Source organism: Epargyreus clarus, unplaced genomic scaffold (genome assembly GCF_041222505.1).
Source record: "Epargyreus clarus isolate Ecla_fem2 unplaced genomic scaffold, WU_Ecla_fem_2.2 ptg000014l, whole genome shotgun sequence".
NCBI lineage: Eukaryota > Metazoa > Arthropoda > Insecta > Lepidoptera > Hesperiidae > Epargyreus > Epargyreus clarus.
In genome coordinates, this window is record NW_027332222.1 from 9,032,743 (window position 1) to 9,056,281 (window position 23,539).

General features: G+C 34.1%; 1 protein-coding gene across 1 annotated transcript; it reads left to right on the forward strand.

Annotated features, from left to right (window-relative positions):
* Window positions 1–764: 764 nt before the first annotated feature.
* Window positions 765–22,933, forward strand: LOC140747612 (uncharacterized). The gene is made up of 14 exons (XM_073080170.1): window positions 765–943; window positions 1,448–1,573; window positions 4,269–4,417; window positions 7,099–7,414; window positions 8,089–8,301; window positions 8,760–8,996; window positions 10,644–10,829; window positions 13,944–14,186; window positions 15,115–15,369; window positions 16,598–16,817; window positions 16,975–17,124; window positions 18,733–18,875; window positions 19,578–19,646; window positions 19,725–22,933. Exons 1-14 carry the CDS (start codon window positions 929–931, stop codon window positions 22,788–22,790), a joined length of 5,388 nt encoding a protein of 1,795 aa, XP_072936271.1. The 5' UTR covers window positions 765–928; the 3' UTR covers window positions 22,791–22,933.
* The last annotated feature ends 606 nt before the right edge of the window (window positions 22,934–23,539 follow it).

Here is a 23,539-nt window from a genome sequence, read left to right on the forward strand (position 1 = left end):
ACTCAGTGCATTCTACTTTCGATTACGCAGATACAACTGTCCCATCGTGGACGCCATACCATCCAGGGACCCAATTATGCAGCTTCGCGATATAGCGACGGATCACGAAGGTTTATTATGAAATTTTGGTTACAATTATAGGTTACAAGTAATAAAAGATTAGATAACACTTTTCTTTGTAGTTTTTATTTAAGTATACGTATACGTAATATTACGTTACCTACATGTTGTTTTATATGTAGCTTTGTGATTTATGCTAATGGGTTGTTGAGATAATTATACTGCTAAAATTTTGCCATCTATATTTCTACCCAAAGTAATTTCTATATGCGAAAGGTGGTAGAGCTAGCATGGTTCGATTTGAGAGGCACTGACGCTATACTCACTTATTTTTACCTGTCTTTATCTAAATTATAATTTAGATACATTAGTAAGGAACTTATAAAACACTAGCTGGCAAACTTTGTACTGCCTCAATCAAATATGTATTTATCAAATATATTTCATATAAAATCTATGTTACTCGTTGATAATGTAGCTTTCGAATGGTGAAAGAATTTTTAAAATCGGTCCAGTAGTTTTTGAGCCTATTCATTACAATCAAACAAACAAAGTTTTCTTCTTTATAATATTTGTATATTAAGTATATTAATCAAAAACATATAGGTACTTGGAACTCTATGTTGGAACTCTTTCACGAAAAATGAAAGGCATATGATAGAAATATAAAATAACTCTATGTTTTATCTTTGATTCAAATCATCTAACAGGAGAAATGTCATTGGAAAATTTAAATAAAAATGATAGAAAAATTTTCATTGCAAATGCACAAATAAAGTTTAAAAATTTCAACTCTAAGACGGTTTAAATTGAAGTGAATTAATTATCTAATGAGGCTTTAATAACGTAACATATTTTGGATTAAATCATGGATAAGGATGAGGTAATCACATTGTTATTAAAAGACTTTAAAGATTTGAGTCGTGAATAATTTTAAAATAATTTAAATCTAGCTAAGAGTCGCTAAAACAATAATCTTATTTTAAATTACTTTTTTATAGAAAAAAACAAGAAACGATTATTCTGTTCATATGATAGGAAGTAGCAAATACTGGCCATACCATTTATAATTAACCTGAAATAAGATAAACTACTCGAGGTGGGTTACAGATATGTCGGTACCTGGCTGGACTACTTTGGAATGCCTCTTATAAGTGTACCCTTCGCCCTTCAAACCAAAACGCAGTTTAACACTATTTATTGAGGCAGAAATAGCCATCACGAGAAAGTGGTAGCTCCAGAATCCAGCTACAAAGATTTCTATCATTATGTATTAACGTATTCAAGACCTAAGAACAAAGTCTATCTTTTTAATATTATTATCATACTATTAAAACATTACCATATATTACCAGCTTTTCTATAATAAATCAAAGTTTACTTTCAGGCTCATTATAAACATCACAAGGAACACAGTAGATCTTCAACGGATAAAAATCAACCATCCCTGTCATCATTAATAATGTGGAACGTGTCGAAGGCTCTGGAGAAGAATCCACATATTGATTTACGGGTAATATATAAAGCTATATAAAGCTTCTTTCTACATAGACGTAGGATTGTGCCTTAAATCTTATAGAATAGTCTGTCAAGTGCGTGTCGAAATTGTACACGTAGGACTCGTAAAACACTGGAATATGTAAAACTATACATTTTTACTTTTAGTATTTATATCTTAGCAGCTAAAGAAGTATGTGCATTGTGAAATTTTAAAGAATGTAGGTACCTATTACGGTCCAATAGATAACCTAAATAACGCCGAAAATCAGTTTCTTGGAAACCAGTCTTTATTTCATGTATTTATTGTTCGATTAATATTGAATGGGTCATGTTTGGTTACATAAGCTTAAATAAGTTGGAATAATGCCTAATAACATATATTTAATGATTTTGGATATTTTACTATATTTGATAAAATTTATCATTAAGCACCATAAATAATAAATTGTTATATTCAATAACAAGTCAATAACAGTTGATAATATGTGTTCAGGTTTTATAAAATATTGAAATCTAACGTCGAGATTTTCGGTGTGACCATTTATTATTTTAGAATAATATATAAAACAAGAAAGGAAAATCAATGATTTTTTGAAGACAAAGACAAATACCAAATACAACACCTAAACAATAAGTGAAGTAATAATTCATATTCCTACCTTATAACAGCAGGTTTCAGGTATGAATATCTAATCTTATCTGGGGTTGATTACAAATGTCTATGGGCGGCAGTAGGCACTTACCATCAGGTGGACTGCATGCTCGTCTGCTACTCCTATATTATAAAAAAAAAATTCGTACATTCTTAAACTTATGTGAATGTTTGTCTCTTTTCTTGAGTACCTTTTATTCTATGTGTGTATCTCAAAGTCTGTGGCCAAAATAACGTAAGTATGGAACACTTTGCTCTATTTTAAGCCTTCGAAGTCGCGAGAAAAGGTTTTCTATTTTAAATTGTATGGCATGTCTCCACGTGCTACTCTTAAGGTAATTCTGTCGGTGAAATTTCTTAAAGAGATTCTTAGTATTTATTTAGTATTCGTTTTGGTTGTTAAAAAGTAAAGGCGAAAGTTAAGTCAATGTAAGTAGTATGATTGTCGTCTAATTTGCTCTACAATTTAGGTTGTAGAGCAATCTAGTTAAAGCATATAATTGAAAAGGGCTCGTAAGAGGTATATTTTGTGCCAATTTCGAGCTGCAATTTATAGCGGTCGAGCGATGCAATATTTGCAACAAATTAAGCACTTACCGCTGTTAATATTGTTAAACTATACTTTTCAAAATTTTCGAAATGATACTTATTTTAGGGTGTTGAGAAAAAAAACGAGAGTGATTTATTATAAAATCGACAAATAAAAATCAACACCATAAAATTGGCTAGTAAATATTGGAAGATTTGCAGAAAAAATATTTATAACATAATTAGATATAATCAATTATACCTACCGTAATATTCGAGACGAGACCAGACGATACGACAGGACACAACACGCTACTTTACGTTACGTATCGTTTCGTGTCGTATCATTTTGTATTTTTTTATTAAGCAGTTCTTACGTGCGTACACAAGTACATACATTTCTAACAATAAGATAAAATTTTGCTATCATACCCATTTTTTTTACCTAATACTACGGCAAGAATATCGGCGTCACAAACTCGAACGTGGAGACGGTCCATAAAAAGCTGTGAAACAAACAAAAAGGAAAACCTAAGGCGTGCGCAATTTAGAACACCATTTGCGAGCTTCTGCACTGCTTTATGTACTCACAGCCTTTATAAACCTGATCTCGTGGGCTTTAGTGCCATCTTAGCGAAATTTGCGCTTTACTATTTTTAAACGAATCCAGTTTCTATTCACTTTTATTTTACATTACTTATTATTTTATATTAATAGCTATTTGTTTGTATTGAAATGATCCATTCCTTTACACATACATTACAGTTTTTTGTTGAAAAGAATAATTAATAATAAGTCAAGTAGATAATAATTAATAATACTAAAAATGTAGATTTAGTGGAATAAGTATCTACATGCCTATAATTTAAAAAATAAATTTAGCTATGTACCTAATAGTTTGCTACAGGTAGCTAATACCAATAATATGTGCATTAAAATACAGTACATTCTTGCAAATTAAAAACTAAACCGCAATCGTTTACAGTAGAACAACTATTATAAGCGTATTCTTGTAATTTTAGCTTGAACATTGTAATAGAAGCATACATATTTATTTATCATAATATTATTGTACATACAACAACGTTTGCGTAGACATAGAATACTAAATAGTGCTACTGTTGTTTAGATTAGTATAGTACCAGGTACAAGTTGATCGGCGTTTCAGAAAAATCCAGAGCGCACTAACTTATTTTAATAAAATAGTGCTGTGTTATTGATATATTGTTAAAATATCCAATACACATAAATATACATTAGCAAAAGATTTATCTCTAATACGTATTATGTCACGTAGATAGGCTTACATAAACCTTATTAAGTTTCTTAGTATATTAATTCAGAGTTGAAAGTGATTACTCTATTACTTAGCGGCTGTGTGTATTTAATTTTTGAATAATTTATAGGACCTATTTAAACTAATGACAATGTGACTTTTCAATTAATGCTTGTAGCAAATAATAAATTTTCCTTTCGTAATTATAATTGATAAGCGCTTGATATTTACATTTAGAAATGATTTATACAGTGTGCAATGAGATCTGCGTACGAGCGGCTGGAGCAAGATGCGCGTGACATCGGTACCATGATCTCTAAGTATCCGGAAGAGAGGCACGTTGCTTGCGCGGTGCTTGCCTGGCAACAGCTCGGCCACAAGGACACTGATAGCCTCTATGAGTACGAATAAACGTTATTTTAGATGGTAGATAACATATTATTAAGCAGTTTTGGTTATGGTTTGGCAGCCTTTTGAGGATCTGACATATACTCCTCAAGAGGACCAATGCATCTGTTATCGAATAGGAATAATAGGAACTAGCTACTATAACTATGATTAAAACTTAACATCAGGAATGCACCGCCATTTTATAGTTGTATTACTTACAGGGATTAAAAGTGTTTATACTAAAATATTTACAATACAATACAATACAAAAATGCTTTATTGTACACCAAAGAATACATGAAAAATATACACAAACATAATGAACGGTACAACAGGCGGTCTTATCACTTAAAAGCGATCTCTTCCAGACAACCTTAGAGTTGTTGAAAGAAAACAATATATATGCAAGAAATACAGGTAGGGGTGTACTAATGTAATACATACCGACTCGAAAATTATCTTTGAACATATCAGCAGCTAGTGTAGAAGGTGAAGAAAGTAAGGGATAGAAATAGTGGTAATACGGAGAATAGGAAAGAACGATTTTAATTTACTATTTTAAAACTCGCGTACTCATCAACCACATATATTATTTTAAAACTCGCACACCTACTCATCAACCGTATGTATTTCTGCTCCTAGAAATTTGTTTCAAGAGTGATCAACATAATTCATTAAGTGTAAGTATTTGCTTAAGTGTATTTCATATATTTACATAAATAATTACAAATGAAAAAAAAAACTTTAACGTGAAGTAAAATAATTTATGAAAGTACGAGTATAATATTTATGCACGAAAGACGGTCATTGGTTGTAGTTATCACTTTTAGACAATATTTAGGTACAAGACAGAATAAATAAAAAGCAGAAAGCATGTAATACAATACATACATTAAAAGGTGGTAGAACCCCTTGTGGTTCGACTCCGGCGGCACCACCGCCACACCTATTTCTGCTTAATAACATCAGTGTTAAGCGCTGCTGTGTTCCGTTTTGAAGGGTGTGGTAAGGGAGACAGACTTCCGAGGCGTTTCAGCTTAGTCCTCAGGAGTAGCGACGCATCTGTGGCCGACCTCAGGTAGGAATATCTAATCCTATCTGGGGTTGATTACAGATGTCCATGGGCGGCAGTAGCCACTTACCATCAGGTGGACTGCATGCTCGTCTGCTACTCCTATATTATATAAAAAAAAAACATACATTCTTTTAATTCATCCCCCCTTTAGCTCCTCACCCTAAGGTTGCCTGGAAGAAATCGCTGTTTTAGCGATAAGGCCACCGTTTGTATATTACAAAATTGACTTTTTAGTCTGTGTTCTACTTTTGGGTACAATAAAGAGTATTATTACTATAAATATTGAAAGAAAGAGATTGATATATACGAGTAATACATAAATACATGTTAGACTGATTGAACTTTTATTATCCGAAAGAGTTAATGAACTTATCCTGTCGTATTCTAACTATAATTACGAGTATGTTCTTATAATTACTGATGCATAGGTAAATACATCCGGGAAGTTTGTGCCAGAACTTTTCTGTTTAACAAGTGACGGAAGGCAGTTATTGTCAATATCCTAAGCGGTGTATGGACTCTCTAGAATAAAAGGTTTAAGCATCGTATTTAAAGGAGGTAGAACCCTGTGTGGTGCAACTCCGGCGGTACCACCGCTACATCTACTCGGATTTCTGCCTATTAACAGTGGTATTAAGCGCTGTTGTGTTTTGGTTTGAAGTGTGTGGGTAACGGAGACGTAATTTTCTGCGGTATTTCAACTTGGCCATCTTTTTATTTGACTGCAATGGAAGGAGTGTAATATTATTCACGTGCATGTATATAAGTCAAATTTGTTGGCATGCTCTACAACTCAAACGGCTTCACTAATTTCAACATATGAGAAATATTTTAAATTTGTTATGGACAAGTGATATTGAAATCTAAAATTAATGAAAGTTCAAAAATTAAATATCGCTTCTTTACTTTCCTTTTTTAGGCATATTGATCTTATTTACGTAGATGGGTTTATCAATTTTGAAAATAATTTCTAATTTATAACGTCAACATAAAGTACCTTTTTTATAATATAGGAGTACCAGACGAGCATGCAGTCCACCTGATGGTAAGTGGCTACTGCCGCCCATGGACATCTGTAATCAACCCCAGATAGGATTAGATATTCCTACCTGAGGTCGGCCACAGATGCGTCGCTACTCCTGAGGACTAAGCTGAAATTCGTTGTGCTATAACTAAGAATAATTTGGCTTAGTGATAAAGTTATCAGAAGGCTTATAAATTGTCAGATCTCAAACCAACTTTAGACTGAAATTATCATAGGTTGCAGGGAAATCCACATTAGTAAAACGTTATATTCAAGACGTTTGCCGATTTTGACTGTCACAAAAAATACCTCAACTATTTTAATACAGACATATTGTTCAATGGCCTTAGCTTGCTTTCCGTATTTCTTAAGACTATAATTACTCTTCCAGGAATTATACTACAACTTGTTACATTTCTCATCCAATGTGATATACTGATTTAAAATATGTCATATATTGATTTTAACTTATGATACTATCATAGGTTAATAATTTTAAGATCAATGTATTAAGTATTGCGTAGATACATTTTTTTAAATTTTCATTCCTTCTTACAATTAACATAATCTATGTCATGGTTGTTTATTTGCAGATTCATAGAATCGCACCGAAATAAGTCATTGCGTAACGCTTCCGAGAACGCTCCTAAAAAGGACAATATTTACACCGTCAATAGCGCTGATGTTTCTAAAAGACCGAAAGGTTTCATCGATCACAAACCATCCACGTACTGTAAAGGTGTTGACTCCGCTAGTTTTGACACCCACTCTCTAATCGGCCCCGTGGTGAAGTTACCAGTTGAGACCAAGTTCGTTATGCGTGTGGAAAATACGTCGCCGTGCGCGCGTCACGCTCCAAAAAAGACCCCGAAGAGCCCAAAAGGTGACGTAACGAACAAAGTTGAAGCTGTGAGTACATTGTATACTTTGTTATACTACGGGTAAGTGCAGATTAGGAGGTGTTAGGGTGAGACTGAGAACTGGAGTGTTTTTCTTTCGCCTCCGTTGCGGACGCGAAATAGATGTTTTGTTTATTTACGATACCTATCGCGATTTTGTGCAATTAAGTAGCCGCTGCTATTACGTAGTTGCAATAGAACGCAAAGAAATTGATATATGTCGTAGGTCAATTAAATAGTACCCTTATCGAAATAATACATCCCATAAGATATATTAGACCTTCCTCACAACTGCTCGAACATCAATTATTGGATTCCCGGAACTTGTTATGATTTGTTTAATAGTGATGTAGAGTGAAGACTGTCGTTAGGAATAATAATGATTTGCACCAGCGTGTCCTTGCACTCTAGGCTACAAATGGATATTATTGTTATAATATCGATTTTCCGGCATTACCATTACCCGACCTAGAATTTTAATATATTTGAGCGGGTAGCAAACACATTTCTCCCTAATCTGCGCATACTTAGAGTTCCAAATATAAAATGTGGAACATTTTTGTCAGATTTGCATTACTAAAAAATAGCTTTAACAATAGACAGGGATTAAGTAACGTAAATTTAAATATTTTTGCCTACTGCCTACAATTGTTGTTGTTTAATCTTCCAAGTCTCAATCACCAGGCATGTTGTCTGGACTCTGAATGCGTGGAGCGGCTCAAGGAGTTGGAGGCGTCTACCGCAGAGCTGCGTAAGCGTGCCGGCAACCTCGCGCGCCGGGAAGCCGAGCGCGTGGAGCTGCTGGAGCGCGCTGAGGGAGCTTGGCGGGATCTGGAGCTGGGGTACCAGAGGCGGCTCATGTTGGCGGAGGAAAAGGAAGATGATATAGCTAAACAAGTAATGTTTTTTATTTTTGTGTCTGGAAAATTTTTGGTGCGGGAAGCTCATCTTGTATTGCTGTGACACGATGTGGGTGCATAGCAGAAGAAAAATGAGATTTAAGTAACTAAATAACATTATTTATTGTTTTTGTTTCTGTTAAAACTGACATCTAAACTTTTATTTTTTTAGCGTTGAACATTTTTTTATTTATCCATAATTCACCAGTAGGTATCCATAATTCCTTAATTTCACAATTTGTAAAATACTATGACATACACGAATGAGGACTCTGGCCGGCCCGGCGACTTGGCTACGAAACTTGGCAGCGGACAGATGCAATTACGTTGTCTCTGGTTTAATATAATTGTCATATTGTAGTATTTTCATTGTATTATATTAAGGAATAATATAAAGTTACAGCTAAAAGTTAATGTTACATCTATTATTTTTCCAGTTTTGTCACTTTTGTGCAGATAACAAAGTTAATAGAAGACCGAAACGCCTACAAAAACGCATGTACGACCTTGGCGCAGCAGCTCAGCAAGCGCGGGGAGATCGTGGAGACCGATCGCGCGAAACTTACCAAGGTTGAGAAGGAAGTGTGTGAGCTGGCCTGCACTCGGCTCCGCTTGAGCGAGGAGTCGGCTAAAGGTGACGCTGCCGTCGCCGAACAGCATTGCAAGGCAGTGCAGCTGGATAGAGATCTACAAGTAAGAATTAAAGGCAATTCCATTAAGCCCTTAATAGGATATTGTCGTTGAAGTCGTTGTAAAGGAGACTTTTTAAACCTAAGCGTTCCAAGTTAGTCTTTATGGGTAGAAACACATCTGAAGCCGAGCTCTGGTAGGAGTGTTAACTTATCCGGGGGTTGATTATTGATGTCCATGGAGCAAACCCATTTGTATATATGACGTATTGTGTCTTTAGGAAATATTACAGTTTCCGTTGTAACGAGTTACCACTTGTAACGTCACCCAGAGTCTGACATTACATAAGCCATCTTACATGCGCTAGGTGGTTTCCGAGCTGATTAAAGTATAGGTACATCTCACTAAACCATGATACATATATGAACAGACATTCTTCCAAGAGAAAGGGTGCTTCAAAAAGATTTTCTCTCGCCTTGTTACAAAATAACCTTTAACGGACAGTGACAATATACAGACATCCATTTTAGTTGATTGAGGATTACATAAATTACATTGGACGCAATAGCAAGTTTGTTTTATTTCTAAGATAACATCACACATCGAACGATAGGAGCTCATAGGGAAAAATAAATAAAGCTAATAAAAGAACTACTTTTATTACTTTATAAAACTTTACTTTTATATACTAATAAAAATAAAAGTTTACATTTATAAACTAATAAAAGTAGTAGGTACTTTTATTAGCTTTATTTATTAACGTTCAGGAAATAAACAAATATTGTCATAATTACAAAAAAAACTGCTTTATACTACTGCGCTGATAAATATATTTGATAACAGTGTTAACTAATGTCACTTTGGTATTATAATTATGAATTCGAGGCCACCTTGCTTTAGTGCTGATGTATGAAAACTAAGGGTTCCTTTCCATCAGTAATGTGTGAGGTAGCTAAGCTATGGAAGTGTGCCAAATTCACAATTCAAATGCTTTATTTTAATTTTTTTAGCTTAGCATAGCTTTGATAGCTATGTTCTTTTATGGAGAGATGCGACGTAACGTAAGCATTGGAGCTACGAATGGGAGTTAAAGATCGAAACGCGTGTACCTATTTATTTCCATAGCACATCTTATTCGCATAGCTTAGCTACCTTACAATTATCTATTGGAAAGGAACCCTAATTAGAGTAGACTAAATAAATTGTTATAGAAGTCATGTTTAAAATATGTTTTCTTATGTTCAATGTGTTCTGTAAGTTTAAAAATCCGGTATGGATCAACTGGGAAGTTCCTGGGAACTCCCACACCTATTTCTATCGTGAAACAGTTCCACGTTTCAATGGAAGGGTGCTATTTGTCGTACGAGTATATATGAGGTGACCATAAGGTGCACTACATTCTCGTTTGCTACTTTCATATGAGAAAAAAAGTTAGCAAGCATCCACACTTTTCCACCGAAAAGCACAAGTTGCTCGCTAGATAAAGGTGTTGCCGTGGTATCTCCCCTGTCAAACCGTACTGGATACACCGTCTCTCAATAATTGTATTCTTGGTAACTTTATGAAACCACGCATCAATAAATAACAATTAATTCATCCTAGGAAATAAAACGATGACGTCTACAATAAGATTACAGGCCGATAAATATGGATGTAGTTCGCGCAATTATAATTTGAATAATAAATAACATGTGTATAATAATTGTTTAGTTCAAAGAAGAACAAGCTCGTCGGAAGTTATTATCTGTCGAGAGCGTTGTGGCCTCGTCGCGCGGACTCACGATAGAGGCCGAGAGGGCTATGAGAGAAGAGTTGGGAATCATTAAGGAGCAAATCACCCAAGTCTCCAACCTCCTTCTTGTTGAAGATGCTGACGGCAACCGGATTAAAGATGAGGTTATTATTGGATTATAGCCTTTTCTGTATACTGGGGTCGCTTATATTAGGGATCACATTCTTCTTCTTACTCTACCATCGCCTGTCTTCCATTTCAAGTATCGTAATGAAACGTAAATTTTATAAATTTGCATTGTCATAGGAAAATAATGATATATGTATCCTTGTAGGGATTACTCAAAAATACAATAGTACCCGCAGCGTTCTGCAGGTCAGACTAGTATAGTGACCGCTTCGCTATAAGTGTGGTACAGTAGAGCCTTTTTCTTTTTTTTATTATTTAAACTAGCCGTGTAAAATAATTAAACAAGCCGATAAAAATCAAATGAAAAAATATTAAGGCATAATAATATATTACGTCTGTGACAAAGAAACGTTGCGCGTGCGCTTAAAAAAGCTTTGTTATGGTGTTAATGGTGTGATAACATTATCTGATACATCTGATAATGCTATCACACCATTAACACCATAACAAAGCTTTTTTTATGGTGATAACTAACCACTGATACATTCAGTGATTAGTTATATGATGTACGGCGCATTTTTTAATCAATTTGCTTAGGGGTCGTTCAAGTATTACGTAAGCGCTTTTAGGGGGGCGGGGGTCTTTGATTTGCTTATTTTGGATGATATGGGGGGTAGGGGAGTCTAGATGATGATTACGTCATCGGTAGTTTGTTACTTGCTTACGCGAATGGCAACCCTCACATTGTCTTTACTTGAAAGCGAAACGCATTTTCGGGGATTCCCGCAAATCATGCATACGTTTAGGCATTTTTTAAATTATAATTATAACATTATAATTATAATATAAAAAAAAACAATACATTAATTGAAAAATGTTTACGTAAGCATGGGGGAGGGGGTAAGAGCTCTTCTTACTTTTGCTGACAAGGGGGATGGGGGTAAGTAATTGTAATAAATCTGCTTACGTAATACTTTGAAATTATTATATAAGGGATATAGTAATTTTCATTCAGTTGTTTATATGTTAATAATAGTAGCCTTAATATTAATAAACAAAGATAAAGCACATATTATTATGTTTAATCTTCAAACTAAAATACAGCAGTGCTTAACACTGTTGAAAGAGATATCACCATTGACTAGCTGATAATAGATTTGATCTAATAAACAAAATCTTTAATCCTTGTACACTTTTTGTTAGAATATATTGTCCTTGTAATACAAACAGAAAGTCTTATTTAACCGTGACTGGTTTAATACAACACAGAAGGAAAATGATAGCAATTAACTCGGCAAGAATTAAATGATAATATAAACATTTCAACTTGCATTCCGGTTTAATTTATCGTGTTAATATGAAAATTGTGAACGAAAGAGTACCTAGTGCTTGTTATAATAATGTCTACAGATGATGATTAGCAAAGAAAATGAATGATAATTATTATTCACTTCCATATTACACTTTAGACAAGTTTTATAATAGTGTACAGGTATGAAAATTAACGGACAAGGTAAATCGAACTCTAATTGTACCTAAGGAACAAAATACCATTTTCATATTCATCATCACCCATTACTGTCCCACTGCTGGGCACGGGTCTCCTCTCAGAATGAGAAGGAAGGACTTTCATATTATCATACATGTATTACACCAAAAATACATATATCAAACCTATGACACGTAGGAAAAAATTTTTTCGTGTTTTAAAACGATTTGGTTAATTTCGTTGTTCTATAATCTAATGCTAGACTTTACATACTTTTAATTTGAATATATGAGAAGTATCTAGGCTTATTTTATCACATTTCGGCATCGGAAAGCTAAGAGATAAAAAAGCCTCATATATACGCTGACAAGGATGAATGCGATATGATGCATTTGCCTAGCACGTCCGCCATAAAAAATCAACAAAAGCGCGGGAATGGTACCGATTGCTTTACATCTGTCACTGTCAGTAGGTCCATTATCCATTTACCAGATAACCAGAGCGAAATCAAAACTGTTTTTCGCATATAGATACTTTGTACTTAAATGAAATAAATATAGTTCAAAAAACTAAAAAACACGCTTTTATGATAAAATTAACTAAAAAGTAGAAAATCTAAATGAATCTAGGAATCAATTAAGGAACAGTAAATAGTATAATTGTGAAATAAATCTACAAAGTTTGAACGAAATCTGGCCGTTTAAAGTGGGTCAAAATCGCGCCCAAAGAAGTCGGTTACAAACATACAAACAAACATACAAACATACAGGTGAAGCTAATAAAAAGCGTGTAAAAAATGGTTTTCTGATACCGATATGTCTATTTTAACGCGTAAGTACGTATGTCAATGTCATTTTATCTAGGCCGTACATAGACCGTAATTCAAATACCTAAATGTATTTTTCCTGTATAATCTGTACTAAGAAAAGTAGAAGGCGCTTAGAAAATGATGCAATTACATGCAATAAATTTTATTATTATATTACGTAACTAATAAGGAAATATTTATAGTTTTTTGTTGCGCACACGACAATAAATACTGGACGATTCGTAGGTATAAAACAAAAATGGCACCATCATTATGGTTAAATTGGCTGGTGATTCGCTTTTTTATATTGTTTTGTAGAATTCTTTATTATATAAGCATAGATTAGTAAAGATACTTCGCCGCCTCGACATTGAATGAAGCCGCAAATGGCTTATTATAGTAAGTTCTTTTTTTGAATTCTTGACAAATAAAAACATTTTTAGAGAAAATTTACGAATAAATAACTAATACTGCGTAATTTACATGATAATTAAATAATTTATAATAATAATTTCAAATATTTTAGGGACATTTTAATTTTAGCACAGAGACGTGGCAAAACTTTTTTACGTAACTATTTCAATTCTCAAAACTGGGTACATTTTATTGTTAGGAGTGAGTAATCTTTACTAATTTATGTATATAAGCTACATTTTAAAAATAAATTAAAATATACTTATCTTAAAACTTTTAATTTATTACCATTTTCGCTAAACTATAGACTAAGATACTGAAGTTATTACTTATTTCCTACCTGGTCAGAAATATAATACTATTAAAAATATAACACATCGGCTGGATGTGAAATATTCTAATAATGTACTATTATATGTTAATAATATCACACTATAGTTGAATGAGCTACGAACACAGAAGAACGAAATGTTAGACGACCTCGAGACATGTAAGCAGATGTGCGACAGCCGCATGCAGGGAATAGTGGACGATTTGAACAAAAAGAGGCAGTTGTTGAGCGAGTTGAAGGATAAAGCCATCGAGTGTAAATGTAAGCTGCCTCTCGATGCCGCCGTGGAAGTGAAACGTACTCCGTCGCTCGCTGCCCTCTGTCGATGCACCGGTGAAGAAAGTATACTTGTAAGAAAATATATTTCTTAACTGTCCTTTCCTGTTTGTCTTACGTGTCTATCAATTACAATTGCATGTCTAGATTAAAATTGTCAGAAAACGTTATTAAGCTTCATCACAAAAAATAGACAACGCTTCTGTTGCTGTTTTAAGGACGCCGTCATCCATTGTTTTTCCAGTTCTATTGTAATCTTGTAAATTTAAATAATAACATTGCTACTCTTGGAGAACTTTCTTTGTGTAATGGATGCTAATACAAACAAAAACGAATAACCAGAAATCGTTATTTAGACCCAAAGCAAAAAAATAAGCATTTTAATATACATTTCGCCGTCATATATAGTCTGATTCATAATTAGGTGTCCAAAATGTAAACAAACAAATGTCACTGTCAAAATTAACAAGAAACAAAAACTTTAACAAACTCAACAAAAAACGAAAACTTTACAATTATTCACAATTTAACAAACGCGATATGAAAACGATAATACATTTGAGTTCGATTACAATCACGAAAATGAATAACATCAGCTACGAAACTTAAAAATGACGGCACAAGAAATGTTTTGGGTTCCGATTGTGTTACCATTATCACATTTTAATTTTCTACCATAAACCTTGTTTTTTATTATTATTACTGTATGGAACGAAATTGAGGTAATATAAATATTAGAAAATGTGAATTGATCTTAATTTATTTAGATTATTATTTTATTATTGTTGTATTAATTTAATATTGGCAAAAATAAGAAACTACCATTTGAAACTGATTTTCTTGGTAGGTCAACACCCTTGTTTACATTTTGGACACCTAATTATGAATCAGACTATAGGTATATGTATACCTATGTATGTTGAATCGGTATTATGACGTCATAAAGTGATTTTTAAACAAATATTTGAACATAGACACCTCATTTGCAATATTTCCTTCCAGCACAGTTGCTCATGCACATCAATAAGGAGTACGTTACTGTCCAACTTGCTATCCGACTTGTTTGGTGGCTTGCAAGCCGAGCTCGGCGACACTGGCGCCCTCATGCCATGCCAGCTCTTGAAGTGTTTGGAGGACAAACACAACTGGGACCGCGCGAGCATTGTCAAGAACAATCTCCGCAGCTTCTTCTCGCAGCTGCTCGTTGGCGAGCTCGATACTGCGATCGCTACGTCTATCGAGAAGTATCATGCTACGGTAATGTTATAAGTGGAGTTTTTTATGAAATTTTAGTAGAAAAGGGCATGAAGCTCAAGTTATGGCCAGTGGTCACAGCCGCTCATGGAAATGAAACTTCCAAATCTCTTATTAAGTTCTACTGGAAGTCAGATTCACGGCTATCTCTAAGGATAAATATATCTGGTATATCTCGTGTAACCTACTTTACCTACTACACTTTAGACGCCTCAAAACAGAATGAATCAGCGCAAAGTTATGTTATAGAAAAGTGCTGTTAGAGTAAAATAATTTCCTAACTAACCATCGTATATATTACATTTGCAGCAAATTTTGTATTAAAATCTATGGCGTAAAGGCACAGAGTTAAAATAGTTGCGTTTTTATTGTTAAATCAAATTAGATTACTTCAATTACCATTGTGTTACTCGATATGCGCCTGAAATCCATTACTGGCAAGTAATTTATACTAGCGCCTGAAGATAAATATATTCTATGTAACACGCTTACTCATTGCTAAGGTTGTCGAGATGTCTTGATGGTCTCGTGTTACTAATTGCTATTGCTTGTTAAATGCTCATTATACAGCCTTCATGGGAAAAGCAGACGTTAAATACAATATTTATAACAGAAAGGCAAAAAGGATTTAGGCAATCGTTATCTACGCTATCCAAATGCGTTCAGCAGTCCCCACATAACTTCAAGAACTTTATTATCGAATCGATATTTAGGTTTCCTCACGATGTTTATGGTAAGAAAATGAGATTGTGATAGTTATTTCTAATCATGTAGATTAGAACAATGAGAAAAGTTTCACAGTCTGGATTTGAAACTGATACAAAACTACAGAATTCGAAGTTCAGAAAACAGAGCCGGATTTGAACACCAAGAGGCTGAATATTATTTTCCGAACAAAATAATTAATTCTGTTCTTCAACCCTTTCAAAAAATTATTGCTTATTCCTGCTTAAAATTATTGCCTATGCCTATTCAAAAAATATATAAAATTATTTCAACAACGTTAGTTAAATGCAAATATTTTTGGTAAAAATGCGAAAAACATAATGCGGTTTGGAAAAAACGTACAGTGGCTGACCCCTTAAAATTTCTATATTTTTATCTCCATTGTGGTTAGGTAGTAGCTTCGCCTGACCTTCCCTGAATCCAACTAACACTATTTAAAAAAAATTACACTTTATTCATAAAACGAAACATTTAAAAACCCATACATAATACAATATAACTATAGTGGGTCGGTGTATCATGCGCGGACAAGTCCAAGATCCTCCCGGAGCCGGGGGACGCGGAGTGCGAGGGCTGGCAGGAGCGCGCGTTGGAGCGCCGCGCGCAGAAGATGGCCTCACAGCTCGCGGAACAACTGTTCCAGGAGAGAGCTGATGAGCTGGTGCAAAGAGCCAAGCACATCGTCTCCTCCGGACCACCGCCTTGCGAGTGTCGGCCGCAGACAAGTAAGTACCTATACGATGAGTTGTAGGAGATGTAGCTAGATGCTGCAGTTAGCATTAGGTACTAGGTATGTAATAGGCAGTAGATATCAGGTAGTATCTAGTACCGCGGACAAATTCAAGATCCTCCCAGAGCCGGGGGACGTGGAGTGCGAGGACTGACAGGAGCGGGCATTAGAGCGCGACGCTCAGAAGATGGCCACGCAGCTCGCGGAACAACTGTTCCAGGAGAGAGCTGATGAGCTGGTGCAAAGAGCCAAGCACATCGTCTCCTCCGGACCACCGCCTTGCGAGTGTCGGCCGCAGACAAGTAAGTACCTACATAAAACGTAGGAATGTAGCTATTGGTGCAGTTTTAGGTATTTGGTGGCAGTATTTGGTGGTGCTAGTATTAGGTATGTAGTAGGTAGTAGATATATGCTGAAGATAGAACCTTTTGTGGTTCGACTCCAGCGGCACCACCGCCACACTTATTTCTACCGAATAACAGCAGTTTTAGGTGCTGCTGTGTTCCGGTTTGACGGGTGTGGTAAGGGAGACAGACTTTTCCGAGGCGTTCCAGCTTATTCCTCAGGGGTAGCGGCGCATCTGTGGCCGACCTCAGGTAGGAATATCTAATCCTATCTGGGGTTAATTACAGATGTCCATGGGCGGCAGTAGCCACTTACCATCAGGTGGACTGCATGCTCGTCTGCTACTCCTATATTATAAAAAAAAGTATCAGGTAGAAGATAGTGGGTACTAGCTAGATTATAGGAGATACTTAGTAATAGGTGTAAGATTTGAAAGTACAATCCTGTGAGGTACACCTACGATGGCACTATCATCACTAGGACCACCAGGTATTGGTTTGAAGGCTGTGTCAAATATCTCTCCCTTAAAAGTTTAAGTATAGGAAGCGTAAAAACTTAGTCCTCAGGGTACGCACCCATAGCCAACCTCAGTTAGGACTGCAAGCCTATCTGAGATTTATCACAGATATTCAAGAGCGATTGTGGTCCTTCACCAGCAAGTGTACTGCATGCTCTTTTGCAATGTCTATATTACAACATCTATTATAATACATGAAAATAGAATGGTTAATGTCCATAGTATTGCTACTTGTAGCCTCCTGTTTCCTAACTCCTTATTTATATACGCACTGATACCTCAACATGATCAATTTTAACTAAATTATCAGAAGTAATAATAAAGCTGCAATCGTGCCAAATCTTTAATCCTTACCTACTTTCTTGTTCTTGTTAGATAACCTATATGAAAAAATTATACACATTATTATGTTCGTAGTATGTAACCGTAATTATAATGACAATTTGATAATGATGCAAAATCATTTCTGAGTCATATCTAGCTTATCTGAACTTATAGTAAGCAGATATGGTACGGTAGACATCAAATGAAAAGTTAATGAATACTTTCTGATTTAATTATTTTTTATGCACAAAAAAATACAATACAAAAGAGAGCTTACATCTAAAATTTAGGCACTAAAAAAAGGCACTAAATTTTCTTTACATATTTTTTGAAATGGGTATAGTGTGGTAACTACTTTTTCGATTCATTCCTGTTTAGTCCTGAGATCCTCAGATGGCCGACCTGTGGTAGAAATATAATTTTACCTAGCGTTGATTACATTCTAGTATGTCCATGGACGGCAGTAGCCACTTACGATCAGGTGGACTGTATGCTCGTCTGTTATTCCTGTAACTTATATAAAACGGTACAATCGTTAAAGACAACGCCTCGCCAATGATACAATATAAATAAAATGCAAATTATTAATGACAGTTCAGAAATTAAAAAAACCATTATCATTATGATACGTAACGATCCAAGAACATTAAAAATAATTATCATCGTGATATTGCAATCAAGAACATGATGAAACATCGCAATAACATCGTAATGTGTATTACAGATAAAGCGACTGCGTATCCTTGCTTGATAAAACCACCAACTCTTGGTGGTAGCAAGAAGAATGATACCACTTATCCGACGTACATGAAACGCGCCTTGCAAGATGTTACTCTGCTAAGGACTCAGATTGAGGATTTGAAAAAGGTGGGTAATGTTACTAATCAATCTGAGTTAAAGTTGATATATTGTCAGAGATAATATTTATATAAATCATAAAAAGAGTACGATAAGACAATGTAGATCTATAATAAAACGGTCTGTTTCAATATAGTATTTTCTGTACCTTGCTATATTGTACTATATTCTTGTTTGAATACATGCCTCGAGTAAAGGAATATCAATGCGTTTAAAATAGGTTTATCATTTGAATTCGGATGCTAGGTGTTTATTATAGTAGGCCTATAGTTACCGATAATAATACTCTTATATCGAATGAAATTATTTAAATGATAGACGTGGTTCTTCGATCATTAAAAATACATTAAATTATACTTTACATATAATTTGAATCATAGTAAAGATTGCGTTATCTCAACCGGTACCGCTGATATACAGTATACGCGTATTACCTTTTCAAGTACCCTTAGATAAAATACCGATTTAATTGTCAACACAACTTAACGATTGTGAAGTACACTCTAGTTATTTATAACCATCAATTCGACTTTTTAAGACAAACTGCACACGTTTGTTTTTACACTTTACTCTCTATTTAATATTAATACTTAATATGGATCTTCCATGTGTGCTGTTGTGTTGATTATATAGCAGGATAAAATTGATTGATTATATGTAAAAATAAAACGTACCTATATGTCCATTATATGTTTATTTTGTTCCAATTAGGAAACTGTTAAAAAGGAAGATTTACGAATCATGGAAAATAAAATTACAAAAATTGTTCAACAAGCATCGGTAAGTGAGTATAAATATACGAACGTTTTATTTTGTAACATTTATTTGATGATTTTAATTGAAACATTTATTATATAGGGGCCCGACAATACTTCAGCAAACCCTAACAACGTGTTAAATAAGGAAGACCACATACTAAAACAGCAAACAATTAACAGATCAGTAAACACAGTAGAGCTCAAAGAAATAATTGCACGCTCAAGTAGTGCCCAAAAGAAAAATGCATCTTATCTAGGATTAACAAAGAAAAATATTAAAAAGCCTACAGATATAAATGGTAGACTCTTGGACAATAAAACTACTGGGAAAACGTTTAAAAAAATGAGACAATCATATGCAGTCAATTTATGTCTATTTGACGGGAAAAAAGAACCAGGCAGTGGATTACAAAACTCGACATGCTCAAATGAATTAAATTCTTGGAAAGAAAAACTATCTGGAAACATATTCTCTAATATACCTAGTTCCAAAAATTCAAAACCCATAGATAAAATATTGTCAAAAGATAATAGTAACTTGAAAAATAAAAAATCATTGAAAACCCCATGCACAAAAAAGTGTACATGTTTTCATAAGGTACCATCGAATTCGTCCATAGACAAACTTTTAGAAACACTTTTGAAATGGAAAGGCGATTTATTAAATTCTTCAGTATTTAAAACTATGACAATGACGGCACCAAAAAGCGATGAAAGCAATATACAAGAAATTCATCACAATTCTGAATACAGCAACAATAAGAAATCGGTAAATATATGTGAAATAAAACAAACAAATATTCAGGATATCAACAAAGTAAGCTTTGTACCGACTACTGAAATGGACCAGGTGCCACCAGTAACCACATCAGAGTATATAGGTGCAATTAATTTAGACAAAAGTAATGAACAAATTTGTAAATGTAACATCAAACGCGATACAGAAAAGGAATTCAACCACGGGAATGATAGTACTAGTAACGTAAATTTGCTATTTAAATGTTTAAACGCAAGTAAGTGTGCCTGCAAAAAGTCAGTTCAGAATGATATAGAAAATCATGGTGTGCAACGGGAACATTTGGCTGATGAAGGAGCTAATGTTAAAGTTCTTAGTAATATAGACTTAAATAATAAAAATGATATTTTGACAAAAAGTCCAAATATGGACATATGTAGAAGTAAAATTTCTTTGAGGCACAAAAATAACCAGACATCAGCAAGTAATTTTCTTCCAAGTGATCGAGACTTTCTTGTTAAGTTTTTAGGTGTTACATTAACAGATATAAATGATCACAAGCCAAGTTTTGCAAGGAAGGTTAATAACATAATACCTAACACTGAAAATAAGCAATCTGAACTTTATTACAACGTAATATCCTCTGAAAAATTAAGCAATGCTTTAAATAAAATAAAACAACCAAATGAAACAAAATCGGTCGATGATAAAACCCAATATCAGTGCAAAACTAATAACTCTCAGCCTAAACCTATCCCTGCCGAAGATATTAATAAGAACATAGAAAATAATTACCAAGTGAAAAAAGATAAATGCTCAGAGGAAATACTGGATAATTCAAACAGTTGTGTATGCTGCGATAATGATAACGAAACAAAGAATTTAGAAGTCAACACTTTTTATTTATTGGAACAACATTTGAAACATAAGCTTGCCGAATTCAGAAAATCGTCATGCAATTCTACATGCATTTTACCAGATGAAGAAGAGAAAGTTTTTATAACAATCTTAGATAAAATAAAACACCTAATTTCTGATTGTACATATAATGTCAAATGTGAATGTTCAGTTGAAAGTAATACTAGTGGAAGTTGGACTAGGGTTAATAGCTTGCTGGAAGAATATTTAAAAATGAAAATCAAACGAGTTCAATGTTCGTGCGTTCCAAATAAAGAAAGTTTAGAAACGGTTCTACCTGGCGTATTAAAACAAGTAAGTCATTTGATCGAGAATGACTTTGAGCGCCTCAAAAGTTTATGTAAGTGTAAAACTAATAATAATATTTGTGAAATTCATAGAAAATTACATGACAGTAATAATATTTCCTCTAAAGAAATTATAAACAATGCAATTAAGCGTCATATAGAGCTTGAGAGATCATGTGTCGTTCTTGAGGATGTTTCAATTCAAGGATCTTGTAATTTTGGATCTGATAAGTCTTGTGACGTCATTCAAATGAAAGAGACTAAAGAAGTTCAAACTTCTCAGAGTATCTTGTCGGAAGAAATAAACAGTCCTAACGAAGTAATTATAACTCACTGTTATAACTTACAAAATGAATTGCCACTAGAGACATGTGGTTTTATGAATAACATAGAATTAAAATCTGAACCCATACAAGGAGAATCAGTGCACACTGTTCCAAAAAATTCAATGACATCAGTCAAAGTCCAGGAAGTAGGTAAAGCCAGCTCGGAGGCAAGTTTACGAGTTCCATACGTGGGTTATACGTTAAGTTGTTCCTGTGATAATAATTTGGGCTCTTGTGTTTGTTCAAAATCTTTAAGTCAGTCATATGTTAAAAATATCGATAAAATCTGGAAAATGCTTGAAATAAATAAGAAATTACTTCCCAATCTATCTTACATAATGCATAGCATACCAAAGAGAGTTAGATCGGAGAATATGATAAATTTTGTTGAAGTTAATGAAGCTTCATACGTGCCTGTGGTTCCCGAGACAAAAAGTATCAAAAATGTAAGTGCTAGCGATGATGAAGAAATCATTTTAAAAAATTCTAATGATAAGTTAAAGCATAACGATATTAATGATAATATGACGAGCACTTTTGAGGATTTTGTAAGCGTAACAACAGAGTGTTTGAATGATGATGATGCTCTGTATTGGTATGACTGTTGTCGCAGTCCCCGTAACAACAGGAATGAAATGATGCACAAAAAAGCATTTTACGATTCCGTTTATTCGCCCATTAATCAATTACAAAAAGGTGGCAAAAGTGATGTTTCCATGAAAAATAACGTGACCATGTGTATTTCCAAATCCAAAAATTGTGATTGTGTTATGGTTCCCGTTTGTCACGTGAAGATGTTAGTGGAAAATATTGAAAGCAAATTGGTAAATTCCCAATGTACATGTGATTCGTTAAGTTCACAAGTATGCCCGCTCCATTCGAAGAAAGTGTACTACTAGATCCAAACATTTACGGAACAATTACCACTTTATTATTTTTTATGAATTTTTGTTTACAAAGAAATATTATGAAGTGTTTCTTTATACTCGTCATGTAATATGTATATTTCGGCAGTTGTATACGACAACATTATATAATCTTGTATAAATATTTCTTTTATTTAAAATAACGTTATCTATAATAATGTGCTAAAGTTGCTTTTTCTCTTCTTACTCGATGTATGTAGGTATGCCACATTCTTTGGTACCCTGCAGTCCAAACGGCTTAAAGGTTTTTAAAATGTAAGGTATTGTTTATCTTAATTGTTGGAATGACATAGGCAGTCGGGAAATTTGATTTTTATTAGATACCTAGTATATTACAACTACTACCTTTTTACATAAAATAATAATAGATAACAATTAACAACACTAGAATGCTTACTAAAGTAATAATAATAATTAAAAAAATATAAAAACGGGACCGCTTAAAATTGTCCTATGTTTATATTCCCATAATTTAGACGAATTCAAAGACACCTCATATGTTAAAATCCGGTAAACCGGTTGGTCTTGAAGGCACACCAAAGATTGAGACATACATACACACGCACACACGCTGGAAAAACATCGTCCTCCGCTGTGGGGTAATGAAGCACATCCAGCAGCTTATGTACGGCTATTGAAAATTAACTCTGTAAGGGGAATAAATAGGGGTAAAAGTCGATTAATAAATGCATCATAATTGTGATAATGCATGGTTGAACCTA

Bases quoted from the DNA above. Each gene is read 5' to 3' on its own strand.
- LOC140747612 (XM_073080170.1), top strand. The intron at 1,574-4,268 runs GTAATATATAAA...TGATTTATACAG, and splicing joins ATCCACATATTGATTTACGG to TGTGCAATGAGATCTGCGTA. The intron at 8,997-10,643 runs GTAAGAATTAAA...ATAATTGTTTAG, and splicing joins AGCTGGATAGAGATCTACAA to TTCAAAGAAGAACAAGCTCG.